Source organism: Hylobates moloch, unplaced genomic scaffold, assembly GCF_009828535.3.
Source record: "Hylobates moloch isolate HMO894 unplaced genomic scaffold, HMol_V3 SCAFFOLD_5, whole genome shotgun sequence".
Taxonomy (NCBI): domain Eukaryota; kingdom Metazoa; phylum Chordata; class Mammalia; order Primates; family Hylobatidae; genus Hylobates; species Hylobates moloch.
The window spans coordinates 111,168,019-111,185,974 of NW_026652280.1; the positions used below are offsets into that span (position 1 = coordinate 111,168,019).

General features: G+C 40.9%; 1 protein-coding gene across 2 annotated transcripts in view; it reads left to right on the top strand.

Annotated features, from left to right (window-relative positions):
• The window catches only part of CD58 (CD58 molecule), a 57,447-nt gene that overhangs the window by 13,143 nt on the left and 26,348 nt on the right, over window positions 1-17,956 (top strand). For both annotated transcript variants that reach the window (XM_032154885.2, XM_032154886.2), the window contains exon 2: window positions 14,304-14,597. In XM_032154885.2, coding sequence (XP_032010776.1) covers window positions 14,304-14,597 — 294 coding nt within the window. The remainder of the gene's footprint in view (window positions 1-14,303; window positions 14,598-17,956) is intronic.

The window sequence follows — 17,956 nt, forward strand, 5'->3', positions numbered from 1 at the left end:
ACATCCTGATACTGCAAGTAGGCATCAACTGAAAGTGTGCTGTGATGTGAAGATGAAACGCAGAGAAGTGAGAGGGACAAGGCTCAGTGACCCATATCCAGATAACCCATCTGCTTACTTGGGAACAAAAATGCCCCAAGACCCTGCTATCTCTGGGCTTCCACGAGGCTTTAAATGAATCACCATTATGGTGTCTTATATTCAGAGGGAAATACCAATATTCATATATTCAGGTACTGAAACTTTTAAGGGAATTTTTCTTTTTTCTTTTTTTGCTCAAATGAATTTTTACTTTACCTGCTAAAATCTGCAGGCAATGTGAGCCTTAAAATATTTTAGAGAAAGAGAGAGAAGTATCTTAAAATTACATTGTTTGTTTCTAAGAACAAACTCAAGAAAACCCTTTCCTCCAAATCCCAGAAGAGTGATTAGCTTGTCTCTAAGGTATGGCATTGGCTGGGCATGGTGGCTCATGCCTATAATCCCAGCACTTCAGGAGACCCAGGCAGGAGAATCACTTAAGCCCACAAGTTTGAGATCAGCCTGAGCAACATAGTGAGACCTTGTTTCTACAAAAAATATAAAAATTAGCTGGGCATGGTGGCCTGCAACTGTAGTTCCAGCTACTTGGGAGGCTGAGGCAGGAGGATCACTTGAGCCCAGGAGGTTGAAGCTACGGTGAGTCATGATTGCACCACCGCACACCAACCTGGGTGACAGAATGAGACCCTATCTCCAAAAAGAAAAAGAAAGGAAGGAAGGAAGGGGAGGGAAGGAGGGAGAGAGAGAGGGAAAGAAAGAGAAAAATAAAAAGAAAGAAAAGAAAGAAATGACATCAATGAACCTCCTCAAACCGTAGAGAGGCTGTTAAGTTTGATTGGGGCTGACATCCATGAGTGGGTACAAGTTTATCTGGTGTGGTGCCCTGGATCCTGTAACACTTAGTTGGTAAAATCTACTTAAACTTGAGAGGGAACATCTCAAAAGAGACAGCTGTGGAGTTGGAAAGGGGGAGCCCGCGGGTCCTCCCATTTGCTTTGGTGATGAGGCAGAAAGCGGGGCTGAAAAACTGAGTCTGTTTTGGTTGTACATGAGGGCTCCCGAGCCATTTTATTTTTAAGCTCCAGTTAAACTTCTTTCTCCATCTCTCCTTACAAAGTCCTGCTTCTTCAGCCAGGTTCCACAGCAATTTGGGATTTCACAAAGCCCAGGGTTTGGGGTGACTGTCGAATTTTGCTATTCTGTCAGGAAGCCTTATCTTTTGAACTACATGTAAGTTATATTTTAATCATTTTAGTTAATTCATTCAACAGATATTTATTGAATGTCCATATGCCAGACATATGGGGATACAGCTAAAAACAGGAACAGCTTTGTCCTTGTCCCGATAGGGCTAGCCTGGCTGGGGGTTACCCCTAAGCTCAGATTTGAATTAGTTGCCAACTTTCAAGAACAGGAATTTTCACACAAACTGTGAATATCTGGCTTTTCTTGAAAAATTAGGAGACCTGGCAATGGTGGGCCCCTGTTTCCACATGGCAGGAGCTGAGGCACAGCTCCTGTTTCCACATGGCAGGCCCCCCCTATACAAGTCCTCACCAGCCCCTTCTGAGTCACACTTGGCCCGCTGGTATCTCCTCTCTCGGTGGAATTGCTGGTCTTCGTCTAATGCGTCATTTGCCACAGTTCTGTTTCTTTGTGACTCCTTTGTTTGCTCATTTTCTTTTTATTGTTTCTGGTCTGACTTTTTCTTCCTTGACTGGACTCTTGCTCTCTGAGGCCCTCTTCAGCTCTAGCATTCAATGATTTGGAAACCACAGAGCTTAGTGCCTCACCTGTAGGTTTGGAGGTGTGCTTAACTCAGTTTGACTTTCTCATTTGCAACATCTGCTGTTCCAATGCTGTCTATAGATTGTATCCTGAGAAACCCTGCATCATGTCACTGTCTTTGAGAGCCTTATGCCATGTAGCAAGCTAAATAAGAAACAATGGTTAAGAGCACTGATCCTGCAGTCAGATTGCCCAGGTTCAAATCTGGCTTCATTGCTTAACTAGCAAGTCACTTAACATTGTTGTGCCTCAGTTTCCTCACCTGCAAAATAGGGTTAGAAATAAAACCTGCTTAATATGTTTTTAGGATTCAGTGAGTACCGATTTTTTTTTTTTTTTTTTTTTCTGAGATGGAGTCTTGCTCTGTCACCCAGGCTGGAGTGCAGTGGCACAGTCTTGGCTCACTGCAACCTCCACCTCCCAGGTTCAAGCGATTCTCCTGCCTCAGCCTCCCGTGTAACTGGGATTACAGGCGAGTGCCAGCTAATTTTGTATTTTTAGTAGAGATGGGGTTTCACCATGTTGGCCAGGCTGGTCTCGAACTCCTGACCTCAAGTGATCCACCTGCCTTGACCTCCCAAAGTGCTGGGATTACAGGCATGAGCCACTGCTCCCAGTGGTGAGTACCTATTTATAGAGCTCTTGCAACAGTGCCTGGCACAGAGCCAGGGCCATACAAGTGTTAATTTAAGTAAAAAAAAAAAGTACCAGTCAATCTGAATCTCAGGACCTGAGTAATAATTTGCAGAGGAATTTGTGCTGGGGGTTGAGAGTTCCTTTTCATTAACCTATAGTTAACAGTGACCAAATTTTCTAAATAAGAAATCAGGATACTTCATCTGTAAAACTTGGGTTCCAGTTACAACTTCAGGCCATACAAAAAGAACTATTAAAATTGAAGTGTTGACGTTTTGTAGAAACACTGCAACAGAATATTTGAGATCAGACCTGTTTTTAGATGTATGATCACTCTACACATGTAGTGCTGATTAGGTATTAGGTACCCTCATATCTTTATTTAAAAAAAATTCAAAATTCTTCAAAACAAAAAAACCTTAAAAAATTATCTAGCTAGCATAGAAAATCTTTTTAGGTGATCACTGATAAATTTTTTTCCCTCCTTCCATCTCTCTTTGCTTTTAAACAGCAAAAACTCACCCCATGCCCAGTTCTCACCCAGTTAATTCAGACAGTGTGAATACCTTGATGTTGACCTAACTCATTAAAAGAAAAAGAGAGAAAACCTTTGAAAGCCTATTCCATTCAACCAGTGTAAAAAGACTCTCAATTTTATTCAAACCTCAAAACAATCTTTTATGGTAGGCATTATGGTTTCTACTTTACAGCTGAGGAGACCTAGTGTGGGGAGGCCTTTGGGAGTTCACCCTGGGCCTTGCTGGCTTCAAAATCTGGGTACTCTCTGTTCTGTACCCTGGCATGGTTATTAGCGTCCCTACAGTCCCTTTTCTGACCACTCGGTATCAGCAAAGCAACAAACTCACTGTTGACTCCATTCCTTTGCTCCTATTTGTGTATTCATTCATTCATTCATTCATTCGTGGTTTGTGACCTTTGAGAAAAAACTCACTCCCCTTTCTTCTATTGTTCTTTTGTTCATTAGAAATTATCTTAGCAACTTACTTTAGTGTTAGCCTTGGAAGTGCAACAGAAAAGACTTTACTGTAGGAAGGAAATAATAGATATACCCATGCACACAAAGTAGAGGTAGATATTAGCTTTAGAGACGGTTCTTAACAACACCTCCTCTTGGTTGAATAATTCTATTTTAAAAAAATTTACATAGTTTTAATATTATAATAGTAATAGGAGATTTGTCTTCAAAAGTAACGTATTTTTCAATGTGACCTGTATTAAGTAATAAATAATAAATTGAAATCTCACCATCACCACAATTTCTAAAGTTACAGTGGTTACTTTAAAAACAACCACTGTTAATTATTTAGGGTGTCTCTTTCCAGTCTAAAAAAAGAGCAAGTGAGAATGCATGTACACATATATTCATGTCTTTTTATAGTTAAAAAATATATATGTTTTTTGGTAGAGATAGAGTCTCACTACATTGCCCAGGCTGGTATCAAACTCCTGGGCTCAAGTGATCCTTCCACTTTGGCCTCCCAAAGTGCTAGAATTGTAGGCATGAGCCACCACATCTGGCCTCTTTATTGTTTTTAAAAAGAGGAATATTCTGCATATATATTTCTATAACTTTTTATTTTTAATATTAAGAAATTTTCCAAATTCCCAATAATAAAAGGAGAATAAATCTATCCTTTTTCATTTTTTAAAATAGCCACATAGTAAGCCATGGCGTAATACTAAATTGTTTAACTATTACACTAGATTATTTTTTACTAGTATAGATAACTTTAAAATGAATATCATTATGCATATCTCTTCATGTAGGTTATACTATTGTTTTATTTGTTACATCCTGAATAAATATCACCCAGATCCCAGTATTCAGTGAAACTACAGGTTCTTTTAGAGCATAAGCAAAAATAAATTGTATGCATGTGTTTTTGTATGTGTGTTTAATTCTGCTTACATTTGAATTTTCTTGCGTCTTTTTCCTACTATTTGAGTAATATCACTAGTGCCTTTTATTCAGTCAAGTCTCCACATGTTGACTCTTGTCTTGGAGTTATGATGCCATCCCCCTCCTGGCCTTTCTTCTACTTCCCAGGTCTCTCTCAATCTCCTTAGCCAGTGTGTTCCCCTCTAGCCAAGCTTTAAAACACAGGTCCAAGCTGCCTTTTCCCACTTCATATGCTCTCCCTAGGTGATGGTCCTAATGGCCTCCACTGGAGCCACTAGAAATGTGATGATTCCCAAATCTGTGTCCTTTCCTGTGAGTCCCAGACCTGTGTACTTAGCAGCTACTAGGTATCTTTGCTTGGATGTCTCACAGACCCCTCACACTTAACAGTGTCAAACTGAAAGCATGATGTTCTAGGCCAGTCTTAGTCTTCCTGCTGTGTTTCCTTTCTTAGGGAAAGACACCACAACCCACCTAGGAGGAAGTAAGAGCTCTGATTCATCCTGGCACTCCTGGCACTTCCTCTCCTCCTCCTTTACCTCATATGCTGTCAATCATCTAGTTTCCCAGTTTTACCTCCCTAATGTCTGTTGAACCACTTTCCCTAGCACAATGCTGCCTCTTGACCAGTCTGAAATTGCTGTCTGATGTATCTCTTGCTATCTAGTCTTACCCCTCCCATCAGTCTTCCACACCACAGCCAGAAAAGATAAACACCTTCATTATGTAAAAATTTAGAAACTTTGTATGGAAGATATTCATTTAGTAAATTCAATAGGCAAAAGCTGTATTTGAAAAAAAAACTGTAGTACAGATAAAAAATTTATAACATATAAGGAGCCTTTAAACTTTGAGAGAAAAAGACAAGCCATCTAATACAAAAAAAAAAAAAGGATGTGAAAAGACATTTCTCAGAAAAAGAAATCCAAATCAACAAACAGAAGAAATGCTTAAATTTTTAAAGGTCAGGAAAATGCAAATTCAAATATCAATGAAATGTCACTATTTGCCCAAAAGTTAAACATAAAAAAAAAATTACCTAATGCTGTCAGGAGTTCAAGGAAAGGGCAACTCAGGCATTACTGATGGAGATGTAAATTGCCAAAGTCTTTTTTGTAAACAATGCAGCAAATTCTATTAAAATAAAAAAAAATCTATTTACCTTTTGATGTAGCAACTCCCAGCTCCACTCCACTGCCACATAAATATGAAACTATAAATACATCAGGACATATGTACAGGATAGTTATTGCGGTGTAACTGCAATAGACAAAGCTAGGCACAAAAGGAGTGTTCATCAGTGGTGGATGGCAGATTAATTATGGTTCCCTCATGCTCTGGAATAAAAAGAATAAAGTACAGCTATACCAGTTGATTTCAAGGAGCTTTTATGAGATATTAACGAGAAAGGCAGGATGTAGAGAAGTGTGCATAAGACCATTTTTATTAAAGAATGGTAAATCCCTCAGGCACACCTCATTTTATTGCATTTCACTTTATTGCACTTCACAGATAATGTGCTTTTTACAAATTGAAGGTTTGTGACAACCCAGCTTTAAGCAAGTCTATTAGTGCCTAACTTTATGTTTTGTCTCTCTGTTACATTTTAGTAATTCCCACAATATTTAAAGCTTTTTTGTTATCATATCTGTTATGGTGATCTGTGATCAGTGATCTTTGATGTTACTGTTGTCATTGTTTTGGGATGCCAAAAACCATGCATATAAGACGGTGAACTTAATTGATAAATGCTATGTGTGTTCTGACTGCTCCACTGACTGGCTGTTCTCCCCATCTTTCTCCTTCTCCTCTGGCCTCCCTTGTCACCTGAGACAATGATACTGAAATTAGGCCAATTTAATAACCCTGCAATGGCTTCTAAGTGCTCAAGTGAAAAGAAGAGTTGCACTGCCTCTCACTTTAAATTAAAAACTAGAAATGATTAAGCTTGGTGAGGAAGGCATGTGAAAAGCCACGACAGGTGGCCGGGCGTGGTGGCTCACACCTGTAATCCCAGCACTTGGGGAGGCCAAGGTGGGTGAATCACCTGAGGTCAGAAGTTTGAGACCAACCTGGCCAACATGGTGAAACCCCGTCTCTACTAAAAATACAAAAATTAGGTGGGCGTGGTGGTGGGCACCTGTAATCCCAGCTGGTTGGGAAGCTGAGGCAGGAGAATCGCTTGAACCTGAAAAGCGGATGTTGCAGTGAGCCAAGATGGCACTATTGCACTCCAGTCTGGGCTACAAGAATGAAACTCTGTCTCAAAAAAAAAAAAAAAAGCCATGATGGGCTGAAAACTAGGCCTTTTATGCCAAAGAGTTAGTGAAGTTGTGAATTCAAAGGAAAAGTTCTTGAAGGAAATTAAAAGTGCTACTCCAGTGAACACATAAATAAGAAAGTGAAACAGCATTATTGCAGACATGGAGAAAGTTCGAGTAGTCTGCATAGAAGATCAAGCAGAATACAACATTCCCTTAATCCAAAGCCTAATCCAGAGCAAGACCCTAACTCTCTTTAGTTCTATGAAGGCTGAGAGAGGTGAGAAAGGTGCAGGAGAAAAGTTTGAAGCTATCAGAGGTTGGTTCATGAGATCTTAGGAAGAAAGCCGTCTTCATAACATAAAACTGTAAAGTAAAGCAGCAAGTGTTGATGTAGAAGCTGCAACAAATTATCCAGAAGATCTAAGATTACTGGTGCAGGATACATGAAACAACAGATTTTCAATATAGACAAAACAACCTTCTATTGGAAGAAGATGCCATCTAGGACTTCCATAGCTAGACAGGAGAAGTCAACTTCAGGCTTGAAAGGACAGCTGACTCTCTTGTTGTGTGGGCTAATGCAGCTGATGACTTTTAAGTTGAAGCCAGTGCTCATTTATCACTCTGAAAATCCTAAGGCCCTTAAGAATTAGGCTAAATCTGTTCTGCTTGTGCTCTATAAAATGGAACAACAGGCTGGATGACAGCACATCTGTTTACAGCATGGTTTACCGAATATTGTAAGCCCACTGTTAATACCTACTGCTTAGAAAAAAAAGATTCATTTCAGTATATTATTGCTTATTGACAATGCACCTAATCACCCAAGAGCTCTGATGGAGATGTACAAGGAGATGAGTGTTGTTTTCATGCTTGCTAATACAACATCCGTTCTGCAGCCCATGGATCAAGGAGTAATTTTGTCTTTCAAGTCTTATTATGTAAGAATACATTTGGTAAGGCTATAGCTGCCATGGATAATTATTCTTCTGATGAATCTGGGCAAAGTAAATTGACAACCTTCTGAAAGGATTCACCATTCTAGATGTCATTAAGAACATTTGTGGTTCATGGGAGGAGGTCAAAATATCAACATTAACCGGAGTTTGGAAGAATTTGATTCCAATCCTCAGGTCAAAATATCAATATTAACAAGAGTTTGGAAGAATTTGATTACGATCCTCATGGATGACTTTGAAGGGTGGAAATAGCAAGAAATATAGAAGTGGAGCCTGAATATGTGACTCAGTTGCCTCAATCTCATGATGAAAATTGAGCCAATGAGGAGTTGCTTCTTATGGGTGAGCAAAGAAAGTGGTTTCTTCAGATGGCATCTATACTCCTGGTGAAGATGCTGTGAACATCGTTTAAATGACAACAAGGGATTAAGAGTATTATATAAATTTAGTTGATAAAGCAGCAGCAGGATTTGAGGAGATTTACTCTAATTCTGAAAGAAGTTTTACTGTGAGTAAAATGCTATCAAACAGCATTGGATGCCTCTGAGAAATATTTTGTGAAAGGAAGGGTCCACTGATGCAGCAAACCTCATCATTGTCTTCTTTTAAGAAATTGCCACAGCCATTGCAGCCTTTAGCAACCAACACCCTGATCAGTCAGCCGCCATCAACATTGAGGCAAGACCTTTCACCAGCAAAATATTAGGACTTGCTGAAGGCTCAAATGATTGTTAGCGTGTTTTTTTTTTTTTTAGCAATAAAGTATTTTTTAATTAAGATATGTACATTGTGTTTTTAGACATAATGCTATTGAACACTTTAATAGACTACAGTATAGTGTAAATATAACATTTATATGTCCTGGGAAACCAGAAAATTTGTGTGACACACTTTACTCTGATATCTACATGATTGCTGTTGTCTGGAACCAAACCCACAGTATCTTCAAGCTATACCTGTGTGTATCCATTACATGTGATACATGTTTGTATCTATTTGACTATATGAGAGAAAAATATTGAAAGATGTATTCTCATTTGTTAATGTAGATTATAGAACTGGAGATTGTTTGGGGTTAAGAGAGTGGGTAAGGCACCCAGATAAGAGGACTGAAAAAATACTTATACAATCGTTTTTCATTAGTGTAAAGTTGTATGTATGTGTCTATGTATAATTTATGTTTTAAAATACATTTTTTAAAGAAAGAGTTACTCTTGTTTTGTCACCATCCTGTTTGAAACTCTTCTATGGCTTTCTTTACTTCAATACTAGAATTGTGTTTGTCTGATGCCCCGCAAGGGCTGGCTGTCCTTGTGTATGCAGCTCAGCTTATGCTACTTTTCTCATGCCATTGCTCCTGCTTCAAGGTCTTCATAATTGTTCTCTTAATGGGGACCTGGCCTGCCCTCCTGGGCATAGTTAACTGCTGCTTGTGCCTCAGAACTTCTTTTAGGGAAGGGAACTACCTTCCCTAACCCCTTGTTAGTTCCCTAAGTAAATGTTCTTATTTAAGGACACCTGATGCTTTTACTTAGCAGCAATTATCACAGTTGCAGTTGGGCGTTGTCTAATTATTTGTATAAATTCTGCCTCCCCTAATAGAATGTCAACTCTAAGAAGGAAGGGACGGTGTCTGTCTTGTTCTCAAGGATCTTATATAGAATAGATGCCCAATGAATATTTCCTGAGTGAATGAATAAATGAATCCATCCTGAATGTGGGACCATGCTGTTCTGAAAGGGCACTGACCAAGGAGTCAGACAATGTGTGTTCTGGTCATTGTGCCACCATAAACTTGCTGAGAGACATGGAGCAAGGTGATATGCCTCTTGGAGCCTGCTTTCCTACCTGTAAAATGGGGTTAGTAACACCTACTGCATGTAGACATGGAGAGGGATAAAAAGGGATACAAGATGATGTGAATGTATAACCAGCAGAGAGTAAGCATTCAGTAAAATTGCCTTTTATTTTTCTTGGTGTCTTGTCACTTCACCAGTGAAATGGGAGTAATTTGACTAAATAATTTTTAGAGTTTCTTCCAGTTCAAAATTATAATTGACCCTTGAACAACATGGCAGTTAGGGGCACCAACCCCTTGAGCAGTCAAAAATTAATGTATCTCTTGACTCCCAAAAACTTAACTGCTAATAGCCTACCAGAAGCCTTACCAATAACATAAACAACACATATTTTCTATGTTATATGTATTATATGTTGTATTCTTACACTAAATTAAGCTAGAGAAAAGAACTTATTAAGAAAAGCATAAGGTGTAGAAGAATGAAACTGGATCCTCATCTTTCACCTTATACAAAAATCAACTCAAGGTGAATCAAAGACTTAAATCTAAGACCTGAAGCCATAAAAATTCTAGAAGATAACATCAGAAAAACTCTTCTAGACTTTGGCTTAGGCAAATGTGGGATATATATATGAATATGCCATAAAAAGGAACATAATAGGCCAGGCGCGGTGGCTCACGCCTGTAATCCCAGCACTTTGGGAGGCCGAGGCGGGCAGATCACGAGGTCAGGAGATCGAGACCATCCTGGCTAACATGATGAAACCCTGTCTCTACTAAAAATACAAAAAAATTAGCTGGGCGTGGTGGTGGGCGCCTGTAGTCCCAGCTACTCGGGAGGCTGAGGCAGGAGAATGGCGTGAGCCCGGGAGGTGGAACTTGCAGTGAGCCGAGATGATGCCACTGCACTCCAGCCTGAGGACAGAGTGAGACTCTGTCTCAAAAAAAAAAAAAAAAAAAAAAAAAAGGAACAAAATAATGGCATTCACAGCAACCTGGATGGAATTGGAGACCATTATTCTAAGTGAAGTAACTCAGGAATGGAAGGAAAACCAAACATATGTTCTCACTTACAAGTGGGAGCTAAGCTATATAAGAATGATACAATGAACTTTGGGGAATTGTGGAGATGGGTGGGATGGGGATGACGGATAAAAGACTACACATTGGGTACAGTGTACACTGCTTTTAGGTGATGGGTGCACCAGAATCTCAGAAATCACACCCAAAGAACTTATCAAAAAAAAAAATCTTATCCATGTAACCAAACATCACCTGTTCCCCCAAAACTATTGAGATAATAGCAATAAAAAAAATTTAAAAAAGAAAAAAAAGCATAAGGAAGAAAATATACTTACTAAGTGAAAGTGGATCATCAAAGGTCTTCATCCTCATTATCTTCACGTTAAAGTAGGCTAAGGGGGAGGAGGGGTTGGTCTTGCTATTTCAGGGATGGCACAGGCAGAAGAAAATCCACATGTTAGTGGACCCACACAGCCCAAACCCATGTTGTTCAAGGGTTAACTGCATTTTGATTTTTTTTATTATTATTATACTTTAGGTTTTAGGGTACATGTGCACAATGTGCAGGTTTGTTACATATGTATCCATGTGCCATGTTGTTTTGCTGCACCCATTAACTCATCATTTAGCATTAGGTATATCTCCTAATGCTGTCCCTCCCCCTCCCCCAAACCCACAACAGTCCCCAGAGTGTGATGGTCCCCTTCCTGTGTCCATGAGTTCTCATTGTTCAATTCCCACCTATGAGTGAGAATATGCGGTGTTTGGTTTTTTGTCCTTGCGATAGTTTACTGAGAATGATGTTTTCCAGTTTCATCCATGTCCCTACAAAGGACATGAACTCATCATTTTTAATGGCTGCATAGTATTCCATGGTGTATATGTGCCACATTTTCTTAATCCAGTCTATCGTTGTTGGACATTTGGGTTGGTTCCAGCTCTTTGCTATTGTGAATAGTGCCGCAGTGAACATACGTGTGCATGTGTCTTTATAGCAGCATGATTTATAATCCTTTGAGTATATACCCAGTAATGGGATGGCTGGGTCAAATGGTATTTCTAGTTCTAGATCCCTGAGGAATCACCACACTGACTTCCACAATGGTTGAACTAGTTTGCAGTCCCACCAACAGTGTAAAAGTGTTCCTATTTCTCCACATCCTCTCCAGCACCTGTTGTTTCCTGACTTTTTAATGATGGCCATTCTAACTGGTGTGAGATGGTATCTCACTGTGGTTTTGATTTGCATTTCTCTGATGGCCAGTGATGATGAGCATTTTTTCATGTGTTTTTTGGCTGCATAAATGTCTTCTTTTGAGAAGTGTCTGTTCATGTCCTTCCCCCACTTTTTGATGGGGTTGTTTGTTTTTTTCTTGTAAATTTGTTTGAGTTCATTGTAGATTCTGGATATTAGCCCTTTGTCAGATGAGTAGGTTGCAAAAATTTTCTCCCATTCTGTAGGTTGCCTGTTCACTCTGATGGTAGTTTCTTTTGCTGTGCAGAAGCTCTTTAGTTTAATTAGATCCCATTTGTCAATTTTGGCTTTTGTTGCCATTGCTTTTGGTGTTTTAGACATGAAGTCCTTGCCCACGCCTATGTCCTGAATGGTATTGCCTAGGTTTTCTTGTAGGGTTTTAATGGTTTTAGGTCTAACATGTAAGTCTTTAATCCATCTTGAATTAATTTTTGTATAAGGTGTAAGGATTTCTTCTGAGCTGCAGTCTCCCCTTTCTCTACCCTCACTTCCCTCCACTACTAGCTCCATTCCTGACTACTTTCTTCTACTGTTCTCAAGCCCAGGATATATCAGCTCTCCCTGGGAAAGACAAAAGACATCTTCATGCTGCCAGGGTATGGCAGTTTATCTCATACCTACTCCTTCACCACCACCCTGCCCTCTATCACTCATTGATTCATTTACATTTATAAGACATTTTTGAGTTTCCACTATTGTGTGTGGTAGACTCTCACCCCTTGAATTCTGTTCTTTTTCTTGTGCCTTCCCACATACTCTGTTGAGTGGAAGAAATAATGCATAATCAGCAAAGCAATGGAAAGATGCTGGTGTGTTTTTGAGGGCAGTCCCCCTTAATTAAGGGAGATGGGTTCTAAAATGTCCTTGTAGATAAACAAATGGGTGATATTTGCTTCTTATCTGAAATTACCAACACAGTTGTCCACAACTGGTCATTCAGTCTTCTTGATTTCCCCTGTATTATTTCAATTACCCTAACTGCTACTAGGCAAAAACTTCAGTCAAGTTTTAATTGCTCTTTAATGTTAACTTAAAATAGCTGCAGTTTTTTGTTTGTTTGTTGAGACAGGTCTCACTCTGTCACCCAGGCTGGAGTGCAGTGGCACAATCATGGCTGACTGCAATCTCTGCCTCATGGCTTCAAGTAATCCTCTTCAGCCTCCCAAGTAGCTGGGACCACAGGTGTGTGCCATGCCCAGCTAATTTTTTGTACTTTTCGTAAAGATGGGGTTTTGCCATTTTACCCAGGTTGGTCTTGAACTCCTGAACTCAAGCAATCCAACCACCTTGGCCTCCCAAAATGCTGGAATTACAGGCATGAACCACAGTGCCCAGCTGCTGTTCTCTCTTAACAAGAGACAAGTCTTAGAGCAAGATGCATTTAAACCCACTTTGGGGTATCAAAAATATCCCAATCTTGTGGTTCTAATAAATGTTTAACAACTAGATTGGTGTGGAGGTTCTGATGTGAAGCATTAGTCAGTTTCTGTGCTGTTACTAGATGTCCCCTAATAAGGCTGGGCAGAGATGCTAACAATTGGCTCATGAGGGCGGGTGGACCTGGCTTCAACCCACCACTGTACCCAATCCCTGAGTTCTTAATCTTCATCATACCCTCGACTTGCTTCCCAGCCATTGTTTCTGATCTCAGTTAATGATGCCTCTCAGTCAGCCAAGGAGACCTGACAGTCCCATCCACTTCCCCCACCCTCATCACTGAATCCTGTTGACTTCTCTCTCCAGTGTCTCCTTAGTCTGTCCCCTTGTCCGTCCCCACCACAAACACACTGGTCTGGTCTGTCCTGTCCATGGACTTCATTGCTACAGCACTGACTTTCATTATAATTTCCCTGCCTCTGTGCTGGCCCCTGTCAGCTGCTCTCTACTGTAAAGACAGTCAGCCTGCTGACACTTAAATTATGTTAGGCCAGTCTTGTTAAAAACCTTTCTGTGGCTTCCTCTCCATTAGGATCAGTCCAAACCCTCAGCGTTCCTTACTTTACCACACATAGGCTGTGGGCTGCCCTTTGTCTGTCTTGTTCCCCACCAGCCACCCCTTGCCCTCCTCATTCTAGCTGTCTTGCCTCCATGTGTGTATCCTCAAGCACATCATGCCCTTTCTCTCTATTCTCTATTCAGGGCCTTCCTGTATCTGTATGATCATCTCTTCTTCCACTCCCCACCCACTCACCTACCTAGCCCTGCGGCCTAACTGCCTTTTATCCTTCAGTGATTTGCACATGTCAGTTTCAGCATGACTTCCTTGGGGAGGCCCTAGACCAGGCAGCTCCCCTCATGCAGCCCCTGATGTAGAGCCTGCTCCCTGTCTTCTCCACACGTGAGGCTCCTGGAGGGCCTGGAACAACCCCATATTCCCAGCACAGCCCGTAGTACCTGGAAGATGGTTGGTGCTCCCTGAATGTTGAGTCCATTTCTTGGATTTATGCAGGTCCCAGTTTTCTATTAAAGAGTAAGCTCTACATGGTCAAACATGTTCTTACTTCCTGTACTTTGTGTCAGCAGTTTGTCAGCTTAGCACAAAAAGTACCTGATGAATAATTTCTGCCACTAAAGTCATGTTGTTTTTTCTAACCAATTTTTTTTTCTCTCCTAGGTTTCATCAGCTGTTTTCCCCAACCAATATATGGCGTTGTGAATGAGAATGTAACTTTCCACGTACCAAGCAATATGCCTTTAAAAGAGGTCCTGTGGAAAAAACAAAAGGATAAAGTTGCAGAACTGGAAAATTCTGAATTCAGAGCTTTCTCATCTTTTAAAAATAGGGTTTCTTTAGACACTGTGTCAGGTAACCTCACTATCTACAACTTAACATCATCAGATGAAGATGAGTATGAAGTGGAATCGCCAAATATTACTGATACTGTGAAGTTCTTTCTTTATGTGCTTGGTGAGTATTCCATAAGTTGATTTGTTTAAAATGGCAAATTTCCATTTTTTTAGTCTGTTTTCAGAGACTAACACAAATTAACTGTCTATGAGAAAAGAATTAGATGCTACCTGTTGTCAGGGTTTTCTCCTTTTCTGGTATAGAGGAGCTAGCTACTTTCAATTCCTTTGTCATTCCTCCGGGTGAGGAGAGAATCTAACCAAGGTGGGGAGAACAGTATCAGTTGTCATACTAGGAATGTTCTGGAAAGAGATGTAGTGACAGCAGTTAGCTTAGAACTCTTTGGGCTCCACTGATAGATGTTACTCTATAAAGTTCCTGCTTCCCCACACAGCGGGGAGATTGTTTTTCCTCCTGCACCATTTTATTTAATTAATTTATTTATTTTGAGAAGGAGTCTCACTCTGTTACCAAGGCCAGAGTGCAGTGGCACGATCTTGGCTGACTGCAACCTCCGCCTCCCAGGTTCAAGTGATTTTACTGTCTCAGCCTCCCAAGTAGCTGGGACTACAGGCCCGCACCACCATGCCTGGCTAATTTTTGTATTTTAGTAGAGACGGTGTTTCACTGTGTTGGCCAGGCTGGTCTCAAACTCCTGAGCTCAGGTGATCCACCCACCTCAGCCTCCCAAAGTGCTGGGATTACAGGCATGAGCCACCACATCTGGCTCCTACACCATTTTAAACTGAAACTAGAGAGAGGGGACACATTTCTCCCTGCTTCTCACTGACACTCCTCCCTGGTCTCTAAAGCCCCTCTTGTGTTGCAGTCTTGTATAGGCCCCTGCCTCACATGCCAGTGTTTCTTGGTCATTCTAAGGCCTGCCTCATTTTTATTGTTTCTAACATTTCTGGTGTCTTGGTGGTTGCAATATTTAAATTAAAATTCTTTCAATATTGTCCTTGATCGCCTCTCCTGTAAGGATCTTGTCCTCTACGTTACCCACTACCCATGGATGTAATCGAGAACTCATCATTACCTCAATGTCAGGTGTCTCACTCTGACCACCATGCCCTGTCCTTGATGATGCTGATGCACAGTCCTTCACACACCTGGTGTCCCTGCTGCCCTCCCTAATCAGCCTGAGTGCTGTTGTCACTCACTAGACTCAGTCCGTTGCAGACACATTTAGCTTCCTTGTTCCTTTGTTGGCTTGTCATACTCACATGGCCAGATTACAGCTAGATTACGTCTGGTGCTTTGCCTATTCTGTGCTCACACCCACATGGTTGCAGAAAAATACACCACCCTACAAAGTCCTGCACTTTTAATTTCTAATCACTTACCTCAATTAAGTCTGGTATTTCCTAGCCTGTTCACTTACCCACTCTCCTAGCAGTTACTTTTTCTCTCCTCAAATCTTGAATACCTCCTTCTCTAGACTCACTCTTCAGCTGAAGGCTTTGCTTCTTATTTCACTAAGGAGAATAAGCAATCAGAGGGCAATTTCCACAAGCTCTCACACCTGCCTACCTTCCTACCCGTACCTTTGCCTGTAGGCCCTGCTTTCTCTCCTGATATGAATGGACTTTCTGAGTTCTCACCTGAAGTTAAACTTTCCACGCGTGCCCTGGATCCCACCTCCTCTCGCCATCCTTGGGAATATCACCTTAGTGCTTCTACCCACTCTCTCCTGATGAGAATTTCCCCCATAAGTTGATGGTTCATTTTAAGCGGCATCCATATATACTGTCATTAAAAGTTTCTCATGATCCCTGTACCTCTCCAGCAACCACCACCGCTGTCTTCACTTTGTAGAAAATCTCCTTGAAGAAGTCGTCCATATTCACTTATTCTGATCCCTTATATTCACTTTTAACCCACTCCAAATAGGTTTTCATCTGCACTGCTATGCCAAAGCTCCTCTAGACCTCCTTGTTAATAAATCCAGTGGTTCATTCTCAATCCATGTCATTCTTGACTTCTCAGCAGCTTTTGACATAGCTGATCACTCCCTCCTCCAAGTACTGTCTTCACTTGACGCCCAGGATACCACCCTATTCATGTTTCTTTTTTTTTATTATTGAGAGGGGGTTTCGCCCTTGTTGCCCAGGCTGGAGTGCAATGGCGTGATCTCGGCTCACTGCAACCTATGCCTCCCGGGTTCAAGCGATTCTTCTGCCTCAACCTCCTGAACAGTTGAGATTACAGGCATGCACCACCATGCCTGGCTTATTTTGTATTTTTAGTAGAGATGGGGTTTCACCATGTTGGTCAGGCTGGTCTCAAACTCCTGACCTCAGGCGATCCACCTAACTCGGCCTCCCAAAGTGTCGGGATTACAGGTGTGAGCCACTGTGCCTGGCATCACATTTCTTTCTAACACACTGACTATTCCTTTTCAGCTTCTTTTGCTAGTTTCCTTGTTTCCCCAACCTATTAACACTGGAAATATCAAGGCTTAAGCCCTGGGTCTCTTTCCTTTTCTGTCTGCATTCATAGCCAGTGGATGAGCTCATCCCATGTCAGGGCTTTAAATATCGTCTCAATGCTAATAATGCACAGATCTAGAGCTCTAGCCCAGAGTATCCCGCCGAGCTCCTTATGTGTATACCTGACTGCCCACTGTACCTCTCCAGTCAGATATCTAATTGGCCTTTCAAATATCGCATGTCCAAAAGTAAGCTCATTATCTTCCCCTTAAAACCTGCTCCTCCCCAAATCTTTTCCCTTTTGGTTAATGGCAGCTCCATCCTTTCAGTTGGTCAGTCTGAAACCTGGATGTCATCCTTGATACCTCTCTTTTTCTTGAATACCACATTCACTCCACCAGGAAGTTGTATTGGTTCTACCAGAATGATCTTTTTAAAACAGAAGTCAGATCATGTCACTCATCTGTGTGGAACTTTCTAATGGCCCCATCTAACTCTGTTAAAGCTAAAATGTGTAAAGTGACCTGCAAGGCTATGTGAGGTCTGACCCCTGTGGACTCTATTTAGACAAATACAGCTTGCTAAGATGTCAAAGCATCCTCTTAGAAGATTTCCTTGAAAAAGTAGAATCTTTGAAACATGGACATTGGGGATCTGATAATTTATAGATAGGGCCAACAAACAAGAAGATTGAGTCAGAATTTAGATCACACATTTTAAGAGCCCTTTTTATAGAGTTTATAAAACTAAGTTCAAAACATTTGAATAAATTTCTCCTCTTAAACTTGATGAAATGTTTTAAAATAATTTAATTTAAAATATTCTAGGCTGGGCATTGTGGCTTAAGGCTATAATCCCAGCACTTTGTGAGGCTGAGGAGGGAGTGTTGCTTAAGCCCAGTAGTTCAAGACCAGCCTAGGCAACATAGCAAGACTCCATCTCTACAAAAATAAAATAATTAACCAGGCATGGTGGTGCATGCCTGTA